Source organism: Dysidea avara, chromosome 2 (genome assembly GCF_963678975.1).
Source record: "Dysidea avara chromosome 2, odDysAvar1.4, whole genome shotgun sequence".
NCBI classification, from domain to species: domain Eukaryota; kingdom Metazoa; phylum Porifera; class Demospongiae; order Dictyoceratida; family Dysideidae; genus Dysidea; species Dysidea avara.
In genome coordinates this window covers 13,162,308-13,178,270 of record NC_089273.1, presented here as the reverse complement: position 1 = coordinate 13,178,270, position 15,963 = coordinate 13,162,308, and the positions used below count along the sequence as shown (strand labels likewise).

Genomic DNA, 15,963 nt, shown 5'->3' with positions numbered 1-15,963 from the left:
TGACCAACTTTACCATTGTAAAGTTCTTAGTTAACAATACAAAAGCAGTGTGATTTGATGCTGGGAATACCAACCAGGCAATAAGTGCCCTTATTACAAATTGCAAGAATTGATAATGCAGGTTATCTGGTTGTTGTATTGTAAATAGTTCATGTAATGTAATTTGTAGGCATTTACAGGACAGTATTTTATATTAGAACAGAATACATATAACACAAAGTACTTTCACGGAGCATTGTACAGAAATACAAGTCACAATGATGTAGTGTCATTTACCACATCGTGTATAATGTAATGGATGTACCATAGTTTAGTACTCTTGGTAGTAATTTACACAGGCTAATTTGTTTGCCTCCCTGCAGATCCCTAGAGGGATAGTTGAACAATGAATGAATGATGAATTAAGCCACCTTATTAATATACATGATTATTTTATTTTTAATCAGCACAAAGCTATGCACACAAATGATCATTTCTGTACTAGAGAAAAGAACGTTTAAAGAGAAGTTCCAAAGCTTATGGCCAGCTTTGTGGCTTGCGATTCAAATAGAAATGATATCTAAACCAAAGCAACCAAACTGCAAAAGATGCATAGTCTCCAAAAAAGCAGTTACACCTGACCCACTGAAACAAAATTTCTCAATGTTGCTAACAAACTAAGTGCTACTCCTAATAAGTTACAAGTAGTGTTGGTGACAAGCTGATGACTTTCCAATGAGCCATATTTGCCCAGTGGTAATAATACTCAATGTGTAGATGACCCCATATCACCTGCAGTTAGTCTGTCTACTCAACTGTGTAGAAGTCTGGGGGAGATGTTATTCTGAATAGGCAGCCGGCCTGAGTCAAATATGCTCATAAGTTTGCCAATGCTTTCCCCAAATTCATTATAATGGATTAGTGAATGCTCCATTAAACTACATACTGGTATTTCACTACAAAGTGACTGTTCTATTAGAGAATATTGATCTAAGGAGCTAGGTGTGTATATACAATACATTTGAGTGCTTTATTAGGAATAATTTAAGCTCCATAGTTTGAAATATCCACATAATATGTTAATGTTATGCTGTCATAGCACTCCAGCCTATTATAGTGAGATAGCATTCACAGAGTACCAAGATCAGAATAATTGCACTAGCTAAGCACCAGCCTATTATACTTTTCATTTTACCTATTAGCTATGTTATGCTGCAATGCTCAAAAAGTTTACCTATTATGCTCACAATTATGCTCAAACTTAAGCTTTTGCCACAACTTTCATGTTTAACTTAGTCTAACAGTTTTGCACTTTCTCTATATGGATAATGAATTAACAATAACTCTTGGCTTGCAAGAAATGTTGTTCAAAGTTAACCATTTAAAAACAATTCATTTAGCAGCTTATTATGTCAAATGTTTAAATTATGTAGCTCATTCATTTATTAGAATTACTAATAAGGCTGCACGTCACAACTTAAATTCTTTTTTGTGTGAAAAGAATGTATAGGAAAGTACACAAGGCTGTAAATAGAGTAGCTGAGTGTGCCAATCTTTTCCACTGATAATGATTTAAAGTATGGCAAAAACCTACCCATTATGCTATCATTATGTTTCATGCTTAAAAAAAACACCTATTATGGTCCATATTGTGCCAGCATAATAGGCTGGTGCCTAGTGCTAGCATATATTTGACACAGCCCACAATTCTGAACTGAATCAATATCTGTGCCATCACCTCCTGCAACAGACGTGTTATTTGAACTGCCTTAAGAAATAATCATTGTTTTGAAGTATTCACTAAGTTTAGGAGGGAACAACGTAAGTAATGTATACCATTCTGATGATAGAGATGACAATAATGATGATGATCATGTAACAGAGAAGGCAGTACTGGTAATGCTACAATTAAATGGTCTCTCATGATCAGTCAAAGTTAAGCAGACGTCAACAACATCACTCAGTCACAAAAAGCACTAGAGGAATCGCAGCCTTTACTGGTCATGAGTGAAGAAGATGAACAAAGGTATGAGTTAACTTCCAACCCTTTTTAAAATTCATCATCTATCAGTTTCCTGGGTCAAGTTTAGGTACATAAATATAGTTTTAGCCTGGAAATATTACCTGTGTGCTCAGTGCAGCATCAACTGATGAGTCAAAATTAATGCTCACTATATTTCGTACAATTCTATCTCAGTCAGTCATTAATGTTATAATTATGGCTTATGGCTGGTCATAGAGTTTAGTGATCCAAATGCTTCTTTGACAAATTCTCTAATTAAAGTGAAAAACTCCAATCGTGCTTTACAGTAAATTTCCTCAGTCTATTTTTCTTTAATAACTGTTTTAAAGATATATATGTTCTGTTATGAGTGTCTATGAATGCTCTATTAATGTATGTAGTTGTGACTGCTCTATTAGAGTATCAAAACTTAAATGTGTACCTTTGTTCTCCCTTAGTCAATGACATTTCTGAGGAGTCATTGTAAGATCCCTGTTAGTTATACCACACTATATTGATCTTGTCTTTTCTGGCAAGTCCTAATAGTTTAATGTTCCTGCTGCATGCCAATGACTTCAAATTGTAAGGGAAGTTCTGGAGCCCCAGAAAACCCCTCCCTATGTCACTGATGAAGTATACCTCAACCCTAGCTATGTTTGAAACCTACTATATAGCTACATGAAATCTCTACTGTAACAGTACTAGTGTGGTATTTGTAATGAGCAATGATAATGGCGTTAAGGCTTCTCTTAAAGCAAACATAACATTTTGACCACTTTCAGTCTTGCATTTCCACTTTTCTGTTCAACTGTTTCTGATATTGAGTTAGGTGCAATTGATTAGTATTTAGAATTGTTTTGTACCTCCATCACAATTACAATTCATATGTACCTCAAGCCTCAAGTCGCCCACAACCAGAAGTTGTGATAACAAATTAAAGCAGGCTTTTAGAGTGTGTTGACTTGCAGTACTTCTGATGTCTCAAATGATCACCAGCTCTTCTGAAAACTCTTCCACACTGACAGTGGAAAGGTCCACCTACAGGTTGATGGTTGGCAGCACACAAGTTCTCCCCAAATTGTGATAATTGAAATGTTCCCTCCTGACAACATTTGTACCAACTGTCCCAGTTCCTACCAGCCATCACTTAAATTTAGCTGTTTCATGTAGCATTATGGAATATACATTGTCTATATAGTTAACAGTCTTTATTAGCAATATAACAACAGCAATGAATACAGGTACAACACAACTCAATTTATACTACAACACGAATAAACAAGTATATTACAAAACAACTCTGTTTACTTATTTACAAGATTACTATAAAATAATGCGTTAATACATGTGTACATTATAAACCAATTATGCATACACAGTAAACAGTGTGTGTTGCAGGCTTCAATCTAATTAGTGTGTGCATTATGTCACAGAAAGGTCCACCTACAGGTTGATGGTTGGCAGCACACAAGTTCTCCCCAAATAGTGATAATTGAAATGTTCCCTCCTGACAACGTACGTTTGTACTAACTGTCTGAGTTCCAACCAGCCATCACTTAAATTTAGCTGTTTCAAGTCAGTAAAAACTAAATCTCTCCAATACTTCTTTGGTGCACGTGCAGGTCTCTTTTTCTTTAATTTGAGGTAGCCTAGTCTCATCCATATGGCCATCATGTCCCAGCCAACGTAAAAGTCTCTCTATGATTATTTTAAAAATATTGGCTTAATGCCAAACGTATCAAGTAAAGTAGCTGAAGTTAGGTGTTGTTGCCATTGTTTATACCTGGAGATACATAAGATGGTCCTAACACAAATATGGAAAACAGTCAAACATCTCACATTGTCAGCCTCAAGTGTCCATGTCTCAGCCCCATACAATAACACAGCTAACACTGTCGCTTGATATACCATTCTCTTAGTTCTTAATGACAAACAAACAATGGCAAAGATTCGATGTCTCAGATAGCCAAAAACATGGGAAGACTTAGCTAGTCTACACTTAATATTCTCAGAGATTTCACCATCACTAGACACCACTGAGCCAAGGTATAGAGATGAAGTTGTCCACCATCTCAATATCCCCACCATCATATGTACAGATATACATGCACTGCTGTATATTAACATATTCATGTAAACTGAACATGTACGTGTGTAATTCTACAGTCACATATAACTGTATGTATACAGGTACATACAATAATAATAATAATAATAATAATAATAATACATGTATGTAAATTCTGGACAACAGTGGCTACAACAAGTATAGACCTTTGTGAGCACTTGTGGTATTATTTTGCCCATTCAACTGCTCAGATTTTTTGTTATTTGGTGGGAGACTCTACAAGCAGCTACAAGTAGTGGAAGTAGCCTAGAAGGAAAGTGGTTTCCTACATAGATAAGAAACAAATACTATAATACTTATTTGTGTGAATGCGACAAAAAGGATTTCATACCAACTCCTGGTGCCATGTTCAGATGTGTAATCTTTTCAATTCATTTTCAGGCATTTCTTAAAAACTACATACAAAATCAACTCAAAGGAGGTTGCATGGTCAAACTTGTCAAACCAAACAAATTGATCTGACGTACACACATTCTGATAGCTACCCCAAACAAATACTGGTACAAAGATGCAGTGCAGTTGTGACATAGTCACTTTTAATGCATAGTTATTTAGTAACTAGCCTTGTTGTAGTGTCAAGTTATATACAGCATTGTAGTTATCACTTCTATAATTAGACCACTAATAACTTAGTGAATAGTTTGACTACTACAAATGACCTATGAAAGCACTAGCACACTGAAATAGTTCATGATACACATTAAAATTTGGTACTCTTTAAATTATAATAAAAGCATCCTATATAACACACTAAAACCTATTTTAGCTTACCCCAATCAGGCCTGGGAATATTACCATAAAAAATTACAGCTAATTGTTTCCGTTGGTACATATCTTACTGTCTGATGCACTATGGGATATCATAGATCTAAAACTTGTAATACTAACCGGGAATATGTACCTACATTATTATGTACAAGAACAAATATGAATATACAACCACGAGTAGTTATCCCACCCATTTATAATATATCTTAGAAAAGATTTATCCAGCCAATAACTACAATGTACTTTGTTGTGTGACAATGCCTGCCACATCAAAGAGAACTTGGCACTCATCTGTTTCTGAGCAACAACAACTTAGAAATATAACATAATTACATCACAAAATTATGTGACAGGGCCTTCGAAACAGGACATGTGGACACAAACTACGCACCATCACACGACAGAAAATATCTTAGTACTGGAATAGAATATAGCATTTTCATTCTGTAACTTGTACGATATAGCTAATGCAATGCTTAAAACAGGGCTGAAAATTTCATGGCCATATATAGCACATTAAAAATTAGGAGTCATGAAAGTTTTAAACAGTATGTAAATTTTATGGGCCCACATGATCTCTGTTTCTGCAGACCCAGTCACACATTATGTAGATTTTTACATCATGATATAATGTGCCTGGATTCAACATAACAGGTGCAAAAGCCTAACTGTGATATGTAACACCGTACTAGCACAAAGTTGCTACACCACCAGGCTAACAATTTGTGCATCAAACTTGCCTTTAACTTGTCGGGTATACTTTTGGTAAACAAGTTTTCTGGCAGCTTGTATAGTCACACCAGACATCTGTACAGGTTTGTGAACACCATCGACATGCTGTAGAGAGTTCGACAGAGTTCAATGTGTGATGACATAATTCAATCTATTTTGTAAGATTTCAGCCAATTTCCCTGCCTCTGACAAGTTGTTTTGTAGTCTGCTGTCTTCAGCCATCCTCACTGATTTTGTAGTCATATCTTTTTAGGTGACTTCAATTTCCATCCTTGTCAATTTTGTACTCTATCTTTTTGTGGATAGGTGCCTTCAAATACCATCTTCATCCATTTTGTAGTTTGTCATTTGTCTTCAACTACCATCCTAGTCCATTTGTTCCATACATTTTCCCCTCCCCACCCATTTTTGAGAACTTGTGATACAGCAACACTGGTGAAAAACCTATCTAAAATGATAGAAAACTATGCATGGACTACCATAGCCACTAGATGCTCTCAAATGCTATGAACTGCTCCATCATTGGTGAATAATTCATAAGCACACAGTATCTGCCAGGTCAGGTGAGTTACACTGCTTTTTAATATGCTTTTCTATGAATCAACAGTATGCTCATACGGGTTATATTCCAAATTCAGTTACATAATAGTAGTAATCAAAGCACACAAATCTGTATAATTATACACTATAGCTATTTCATCTCAAGCTAAATAATTCTACGATACACATTAGGGGGATACATGCATGTGTGTCACACTATATACATACAATCTGCACTTGTCATTGTTCACATCTCATAGCACACAGTCAGTCTTCAATCTCATCCATCACTTCCATGAAGGATTCGCGGTAGTGAGTAGCATCATCCATCTCTGATTCTCTGCTATATCTAAAAGTAAAGAGAACAATCCATCTACTGCTATGACAGCAATCACATTGTAAAGCATGATGTGTATTGCAGAAAAATTACTACATTCTAGTTGTACACTAAAGTATACAGTGCAAATCTGGTCACAAATTAATGTAAAATCCTTTACTTATTCTCTTTCAAAAAGTCAAGAGTTACCATTTTAGCTCTGATTGTTCTATAGGAGGATGTAAAAATATGTACTATGAAGATCTCTTTTTCTCTCTCGGTGTATCATTACTGGGAAACTAACTACAATTTGTAGCATGATATGCTGGTATGATACTTATAACACACAACAAAATGCTGGCATAATATATAGGTGCAACTTTTATATAGTAGATATGGGGATTATAAACTTTGCACATGAAATAAATTGTTGACACTCTAATAGAACAGACTGAAATCATAGCTATATGTAGCTGGGAAAAATTTTGAGATACAGAATTGGAAGGAGAACCACGATGTTTCCAGAACCCCAGGAAACCCCCAATACCAGCAAAGAGAATGATGTAACACTTGACTCCTTATGCTGATTAACTTGCTTGTAGTACTAGAATGAAGCCAGATACTGTAGCTACACTCAATGAGGCTATTATATGCCATGATCAAAACTTCAAAGTTCAAAAATGGGCCAAATTTTGTGTGTGAAAAAGGTCATTTATAGACTGCACTTGAGTATATGACTACGTGATGATACACTGATAGTTAACTATGGCTTTATCTAGCACCTACTGTACAGTACATATAAAACACTATAATATCATGTTTCAATGCACATACATACTGTGATATACTTACATTTCACAAATAGTAGCATTCACCCTCCTGCTATCATCAATAACACTATCAACAAAGTCTCTCATCGGTACCTCATTGTTGTCATTGGTAGTGTCAGGTTTAGGTGGTACACAATATTTAGTGATTTTCTTAATTGTCTTTTTGTAAAGGTAAATTTCCATTATCAGAAATGGTATTAAGGGTAGTATAACTAATACAAACACAAATGATAGCAATAAATCAGGATCATAACTGTCAATAAGTGGTACCATTGAAACCACAATCATCAGCTGCAACATAAAGCCATCAATCACATTAAGAATGTTAGATCCATATGGCCTTAATGTCACATGTATCAAGGCTAATGTGGAGTTAGCAATGATCAATGAATACTGGGTGGTGTTATTGTTGGATGGATTGGCAATGATTATCAGAATAATCACCAGTCGACATGTCATGTAATAAGCTGCAAAACTGCGATACTTGTCCTTGTAGCATCCTTGAAACTGATCCAACAATGGTTTTATCCTAGTAAAGTTTATCTTGTGGTTAAGGAATGGCTCTAGCAGCAGGAGAAGGGGAAGACCCATCACAATGATTAGTGAACATACTATTGCAACGATAACATATGGTAGATGGCGATCATGAAAATACTCTATGTCAGGTGACAGGTAAGTGTAAACCTTATCCACATTATTAAATCTCAGCAATCTCAATAGCAGTAATGAAGTTGTTGCCACAGAAGTATAGGATAGCAGTAGCAGGAAAGAGATAACATGGATAATTCCTCTACTAACAAATGATGAAAACTTGTATGATATTCTTGCTGATTGGCAGATTACTACTATGATGATGGCAACAGCTAGTGGATGGACATAATGAATGAACTGTTGGTCAATTCCACTCATATCAGTTACTAAACAGAGCTGTCCTAAAAATTGTGGTGTGACTTTTGCAATACTGGACATAATGCTAACAAATGTAAACAATCCTTGCGATGAGAACAAGCGTTCACTCAGTAAAATATCCACCATACTGTAATAGTATGTAATAGCATACAAATAACCAATCCCAATGTGATAGTATGTCACAATGAACGCTAATGTAACTATGACCACCCAGTAAAGGATTGATAATGTCACCACAAGTACTGTTTGTCCAGCTGTACATGTGTCAACACTTACACATTCTACAGAATCAAATGAAAGAGTATAGCCTTCCTTATAACCACCACAAGCAGTACCCGATCGTTGAGAATTACATTGGTTTTCCCTGACTGGTGAAAGTTTAAAAAATCCATTAGCTGTTTCACAACAAGTAAAATTACAGTAACTATTGGGACAAATTGTTACAGTAACTTTATCGTTAACTTCACCAAACCAGTAGCTCCTTTTGATAGATGATGTACTACCAGAACAAGACACGATATCATTATCACTGTAGCATACACAAGTAGTATTATCATGGTAGAAACCAGGGTGACATGGTGATAGTTCAGTTATTAGCTCAATGGAAAATTTCTCCACGTCAGATATACTACCATCAGATGAAGTAATAGTCATTGAATAATTATTTGCATTTAAAACTTTCTCTCCTATTATACTGACTCCCTCAAACACTGTACATGATATTAGTACATTGTCAGATCCATTAATGTGATGATCTTGATCTTCACTACTCAGTTCAAATTGCATTGATCCGGCAGGTTGATTGTAATAATCCAATACACAAGCATTGATTATAATTTCCTGACCAAGCATTATATTTTTTGCTAGATAAGTTTGACAATTTGTATCATTGTCATTATCAATACATGTAACTGCTGAGTCACTGAATTCTAGTTTTCTAGGAGAAGTTTTAATGACCCCATCAAATTGAGCATATTCATTGGTAACGATGCTGTTGTTCAAACACATCTCATCACATGATGTTGGTACATTCATATAAATGTCAGAACTGATGAAGTCAGTATTGTAGTCAAATACAATATCTGTAGTGTTGAATTTAATGCTACTTCCAATACTTTTTGTCAGGTCACAATATATAGCTCCACCATGACGATTAGCATTATTGTGATAAAATGTGATAATAGAATAGTTGTAAAAGTTTACAATGAAACGATTACTTAGATGCATGGCCCCACCACTTCCTGTAGCCGAATTGTTAAAAAACTGTACTTGGGAATTGTCTACAAATGTCACAGAAGACATCACAACAAAGATGGCTCCACCATTCTCTGCCTTATTGCTGGTGAATTTTACTGAACTGTCTCCTTCAAATAATATGGAAGATTGCAAAATTGATAAGGCTCCACCATATTCAGATGTATTGTTTGTAAACTCTATTGAAATATACTCCTTTAAAGTAATTTTGGAGTTACCAACACAGAATATTGCTCCACCATACTGGGTAACTTCATTGTTGGAATAAGTCACTTCAGAATGTCCTGTCAACATAGTAGTGGAATAGTCAGTAATATAGAGTGCTCCTCCGCTTTGACCAGCTTTATTATGCTTAAAGGTGATTGTAGAGTGTCCTTCTAATAGAATAATGACTTGGCTCTCTGAATATATGGCTCCACCATGTTGTATTGCTGTGTTGTTTAGAAACGTGACATTAGAGTGTCCCTTGAAAGTTATAAGTGAATTGTCAAACAGATATATAGCCCCCCCTTGCTGTACTGCAGTATTATTGTAGAACATAACAAAACAATTATTAAAAAATGAAACTTTAGCATTATTAATGTAATAGATAGCTGCACCATCTCGCCTGGCTAAATTGTTCTGAAATGTTGTAGTTGAACTCCCTGTAAATATGACATTGCTAGAAACTATGGCTCCACCATCTTGTCCTGCAGTATTGTTATTAAGATTAACAATAGAATTATCTTCAAATACAATATGGGATGGCCGTGTGGTATAGACAGCTCCTCCATCACTACTGGCCTTATTGCCGTTAAATGTTACTATTGTACTTTTATGAAGTAAGATGGCACATGTTTCATCACAGTATACAGCTCCCCCATCATCACTGGCTGTATTATTATTAAATGTTATATTTGAGTTACCATCAAAAGTGATAGGAGATGAAGACTCACAATATACAGCTCCTCCAACACGGGCTTCATTATTATTAAATGTTACACTTGAGTTACCATCAAATGTGATATGAGATGAACGCTCACAATTTACAGCTCCCCCATCATAACTGGCTTCATTATTATTAAATGTTACACTTGAGTTACCATCAAATGTGATATGAGATGAACGCTCACAATTTACAGCTCCCCCATCATAACTGGCTCCATTATTATTAAATGTTACACTTGAGTTACCATCAAATGTGATATGAGATGAATACTGACGATTTACAGCTCCTCCATAACGGGCTTCATTATTATTAAATGTTATATTTGAGTAACCATCAAATGTGATATGAGATGAAGACCTACAATAAACAGCTCCTCCATCATCACTGGCTTCATTATTATTAAATGTTACACTTGAGTTACCATCAAATGTGATATGAGATGAAGACCAACAATAAACAGCTCCTCCATCATCACTGGCTGTATTATTATTAAATGTTACACTTGAGTTACCATCAAATGTGATATGAGATGAAGACCGACAATTTACAGCTCCTCCTCCATCACTGGCTTCATTATTATTAAATGTTACACTTGAGTTACCATCAAATGTGATATGAGATGAAGACCAACAACGTACAGCTCCTCCATAAACACTGGCTTCATTATTATTAAATGTTACACTTGAGTTACCATCAAATGTGATATGAGATGAATACCTACAATATACAGTTCCTCCATATCTGGCTTCATTGTTTTTAAATGTTACACTTGAGTTACCATCTAATGTGATATGAGATGAATACCTACAATATACAGCTCCTCCATATCTGGCTTCATTGTTTTTAAATGTTACACTTGAGTTACCATCTAATGTGATATGAGATGAATACCTACAATATACAGCTCCTCCATATCTGGCTTCATTATTTTTAAATGTTACACTTGAGTTACCATCAAATGTGATATGAGATTTATTACTGTATATGGCACCACCATTCCTTGCATTGTTGTTCTTGAATGTCACTACTGAGTTTGCCTCAAAAATGATTTTAGAATAAACTTGATAAATAGCTCCACCATTAGCTGTAACAGAGTTACTAATAAAATTTACATCAGATTTATCATAAAATATGACAGTGGAATTATTGCTATAAATTCCTCCACCAGACTTTGCTGTATTACCCTTGAACAACACACTACCTCTAATATGAAGATTAGTATGTGAAATGTAAATTGGTACTCCTGTGTTGTTGACAAACACATTGTCTTGTAAGTAAACATGACCAGGGATCCTGCTACCTGAACCATCAATGTAAACTACACTTTGTGTGGCTCTGTTGAAAATGAATTTGCAATTTTGAACCACTAACCAGTGTTTATTGGAACTATTAGTATTTAGTACATAATGTATAGCTGCTCCATGTCCACTGTATTTACTCTTGTGTGTAAAATTACAATTGTCAATGTGCACATTTCCAGACATTTCTGAAAGCAAAACACTTCTTCTTTTTGAGTTATGGAATGAGCTTCTTTTAAAAGAAACATTGGATGAGTTGTAGAATTCAATTCCTGGATAATCTTTAGAGCCACATCCTTCCCACTGAATACCTTCAATGGTTATATTCTTGCAGGAGATGAACTTTACTGCACCAACATCATTACACTTTACAACAGGATTTCTGTGTCCTATTATCATGATATTTTCACGACCTTCTAATGTCACATTAGAGAACAACTCAACATCAGTTGTAATGTTGACAATGGTGTTATTACTGGAGATGTTATTTAGAATGTCAGCAATTGAATAAAAGGTAAAGTTTCCAGATACACAACACGGAAGTTTATCCTGACCTCTCTCAGTTAAATCACCTGAGCCACTATTAAAGTCATCACTACTGTTATGAGAAGTATCAGATAGATCATCAGGCATCACTTTTGTAGTTCCTTTAATTTGACTGAACAAACACACTAGCAGAACAGCAGCTGTGATCATTTTTAAGAGATCCATGTTTGTATCAATAGGTAACAATAAGACTAATTTGTAGTTCAGTTACTGACATTTATAGCTTCAAAAGAGGATATGATGTAACACTGATGATGTCATGATAATGTCCACATTTGTGACCAGATTTGACAAAACCAGACTTCCACACATACAGATTTGTGACTTTTAATGGATCATAAGTCCATAACTCAACGTAGAAGTAATGGAATTCATTTTTAAAATTTGTGTCATAATGCAATGAAAGAATTGTGTGAAAATTGTAAGTCAATAGCATACTGAGTGGTCAAGTTAAAAGCAGTCAAAGTCAAAGAACTGGATGTGTGTAGAAGCCTGGTTTTGTTAAATCTGGTTATAAACATGGTTATTGCTTTAATGTCATTATTCTGACTACTTGTGCAGTATTCACAAGTCCCTAGTGAGATAGTACTGCAGTTTTGATAGCTACATAGCCAATGTATTGTGTCAATACTTGTGGTCTTGCATAGCCAGATATAGCCAGCACTTTAGAATTAAGATCAAGTGTTCACTGAAGGCTATGAATATATCCTTACCAAATGATTCTTGTATGAAGTTTAGCATAGCACACACACACACACTATATAGGTAACTTGTCAAAAGTGATATCAATAGTGGCTGCTATAGGAGTAATTGGACAACAGGGGATGAGTTGAAAGATCAGTTTTCTAACAGTTCACTGTGCAAAAAGTTTGATATACTCAGGTGCACACTAGTAGGCATAACTCAATTATACATTCAATTTACACAGGTATGTATGAATATGATATACTATTATTGTATCTCCTGTGTATTACAAATTGGCTGCTATACACTGGTGTGTATACATCATGTGTACATATGTAATAGATATACACAATGTAGTATAGCTTACCACAGCTTGTTGGCATGGTTACGTGGGCACAGTACATACAGCTAACTTATTATTAAATTCTTATGTATTCTGTGCTATTTTTAAAGAATTTATGTATAAAAATGTAATTCAATAAACTGTAACACACACAACAACAGCTCCATTGTCATCCCAAGTGGCATTAATCTAAGCTTGCCTTTATGTAGAATTACATTTGTATAGAAAAAAACATTAAGATGTTCCCTGTCGCGGTGGCTTTTCTTCATCTACACCAGGCCTGACCCAGTTGGTGGTTGCTGTACATCAATTCAAGCCATACATGTAGTACTATTTTCACCAGGCTGCATCTGCCAAGACATAGTTATTTTAAAGAGTTTATAGGCTACAATTACCAGTATAAAATTTATGGTACAACTTTATAACTGACTGAAAGAAACTGCAAAAGAACAGTTGTAAAGTTGTAAATGCTCAGAACAGTTGCAAAGTTGTAAATGCTCAGACATACAGTACTTACCAGTTGTATGTCGTACAGCTTCAGTTCTCTTCGCTGACTGAATCTGCAAAGGATATCAGTTGTTAGTGAACAAATGCTAGTGAAAACTTACCAGCTGTCCATCGTACACATGGGTACTCTCTGTTGAGTGAATCTGCCAAGGATATCGGTCATTATTATACAAAGGCCGTGGTCATACTTAGCAGTTGTCTGCCGTAAACTTGGGTACTCCTTGATGAGTGCACAAAAGGCTATTGCAAGTTGTCCATCATACAAAGACCATGGTCATTATTGTCCATTGAACAACTTGAGTATACTTTGCTGACTGAATCTGTCAAGAATATAAGCTGTTATTAGTATGCAAAGGCCATGATCATACTTACCGATTGTCTGTCATTATAACTTCAGTACTCTTTGCTGACCGAATCTGCCAAGGATATCGGTTGTTAGTGCACAAAGGTCATCGTACAACTTGATTACTCCCTACTGAGTGAATCTGGCACACTTTACTGGTTGAATCTACCATACCAAGAATATCAGTAGTAAGTGCACACAGGCCATAAGTTATGAGGGACAAAACTTTGCAAAACTGTGTAACACATGACTTTAAATTTACAAAAATCTAGAGAGCAACATTATATATTACTTCACTAAGGTGATCACTATAATAACCTCAATGATTTCATCAATATAATATTATATAGAAAACTGTCAATATTCACAAATTTGCAAGAATTTCATCCCTCAAAAATTTCCTGCATTTGTTGTCATTTCATCGATGCTTTTTTAATTATACAGTATTTAGGCATACTTAACAGTTGTTGGTGGAACATGACTGTTGGCGTACATAACATCTATGCTTTTGGGTAATGTCGTACACCACATTTATACCGCTGCAGTACCGGGAACATTGGCTTCATCGTCATATCATACACAAAGTATTAGGAGGATCTGTACTTGAAAATTATTATTATGTCTTATATAAGGTAGGTAGTCAATTTAACTTTTAGGAACAGTATGTAAGCCACAGTGGTAGCTAGCAACAAGCATACATACATTTGGCCAAGACTGTGATATTAATATAGTCACCTGTAGTAACACTAGTCACCTGGCTACTTGTTGTTCCTTAATAAATTTTGTTACAAAGGCCAGCTACCCAAACGTTTGATAGCACACACTGAAAGAACAAGTAGGCCTTACATAATATACATTTAGTACGGACTATTCAGGCGTAGAGAAACGTGTAAAACCACTGGAAGCGAACATATGCTCACCTCTTTGATATGATTGGTTATAGTACCTATCTCTAATGAAAATTTTAATGAGCTGGACACATGCAAGTGCTGTTGTTTTCCATGAGTAATGGTGCACCGCAGTGCTGATTCACTGGGTAGGCGTGACCACATGTCTGCACATCCCAGACCAAACTCGTTTCTATGGAATTTTCTATTTAGCCAGATTTTCTGCTGACGCCTTCATAACTCTATAATGTTTAGCACTATGGGTATGATTTCAGTTAAGTCATACAAGAGACCAAAAATTAAGCTGCATACTTTTGTATAGTGTGATAGAGACTTTAGTCTATAATAAAAATGATTCATTGTAGATTGGTCACTTACTACACACAGTGTAGAATTATTCACAGATTCTTTAACTATATGTATGTGATTAAACCCAACATTCTTTGTTTGTGTACAGTCATGAACATCCATTGTAATGTCAGTTTACAGCAATGATTGCCATTTTACCAGACCACCACTGGAACGTGAAGCATGACAAAGTGAAACTTGACAATCTATGAGGTACATACAGGCTGCTGTTGCTTCCTCCAAGAAAATTTCGTAGATCCTCTGAGGATGAATTATAGAGAAATTTCAGTAATTTATAATAATTGTCTCAAATGCTGATTCACTGGGTAGGCGCGACCACACGTCTGCACATTCAAGACCAAACTTGTTTCTATGGAATTTCTATTTAGCCAAATTTTCTGCTGACGCCTTCATAACTCTATAATGTTTAGCACTATGGGTATGATTTCAGTTAAGTCATACAAGAGACCAAAACGTAAGCTGCATACTTTCGTATAGTCTGATGGAGACTTCAGTCTATAATAAAAATGATTCATTGTAGATTGGTCACTTACTACGCACAGTGTAGAATTATTCACAGATTCTTTAACTGTATGTATGTGATTACACCCAACATTCTTT

General features: G+C 35.4%; 1 protein-coding gene and 1 long non-coding RNA gene across 3 annotated transcripts; both read right to left on the bottom strand.

Annotated features, from left to right (window-relative positions):
• Nucleotides 1-6,188: 6,188 nt before the first annotated feature.
• On the bottom strand, nucleotides 6,189-12,380 carry LOC136247830 (uncharacterized). Its single transcript, XM_066039652.1, has 2 exons — nucleotides 7,318-12,380; nucleotides 6,189-6,498 (listed from the first exon to the last, which is right to left on the bottom strand). The coding sequence occupies exons 1-2, from the start codon at nucleotides 12,378-12,380 to the stop codon at nucleotides 6,417-6,419; spliced, it is 5,145 nt and encodes a 1,714-aa protein (XP_065895724.1). The 3' UTR covers nucleotides 6,189-6,416.
• A 989-nt stretch (nucleotides 12,381-13,369) lies between these two features.
• On the bottom strand, nucleotides 13,370-14,745 carry LOC136246651 (uncharacterized). 2 transcript variants are annotated; one of them, XR_010696719.1, is made up of 5 exons: nucleotides 14,565-14,745; nucleotides 14,137-14,272; nucleotides 13,866-14,084; nucleotides 13,775-13,817; nucleotides 13,370-13,607 (listed from the first exon to the last, which is right to left on the bottom strand). It is a non-coding gene; the product is annotated as an uncharacterized lncRNA (long non-coding RNA). The 2 variants fall into 2 exon arrangements; XR_010696718.1 differs by lacking the exon at nucleotides 14,565-14,745 and having other exon boundaries at nucleotides 14,137-14,314.
• Between the last annotated feature and the right edge of the window lie 1,218 nt (nucleotides 14,746-15,963).

What these genes read in the sequence shown, in the direction of transcription:
- LOC136247830 (XM_066039652.1), bottom strand. Translation starts at nt 12,380, where the DNA reads ATGATCACAGCTGCTGTTCTGCTAGTGTGTTTGTTCAGTCAAATTAAA. An exon ending in AATGCTACTATTTGTGAAAT is followed by an intron (nt 6,499 to 7,317) that starts GTAAGTATATCA and finishes CTTTACTTTTAG; the next exon opens with ATATAGCAGAGAATCAGAGA.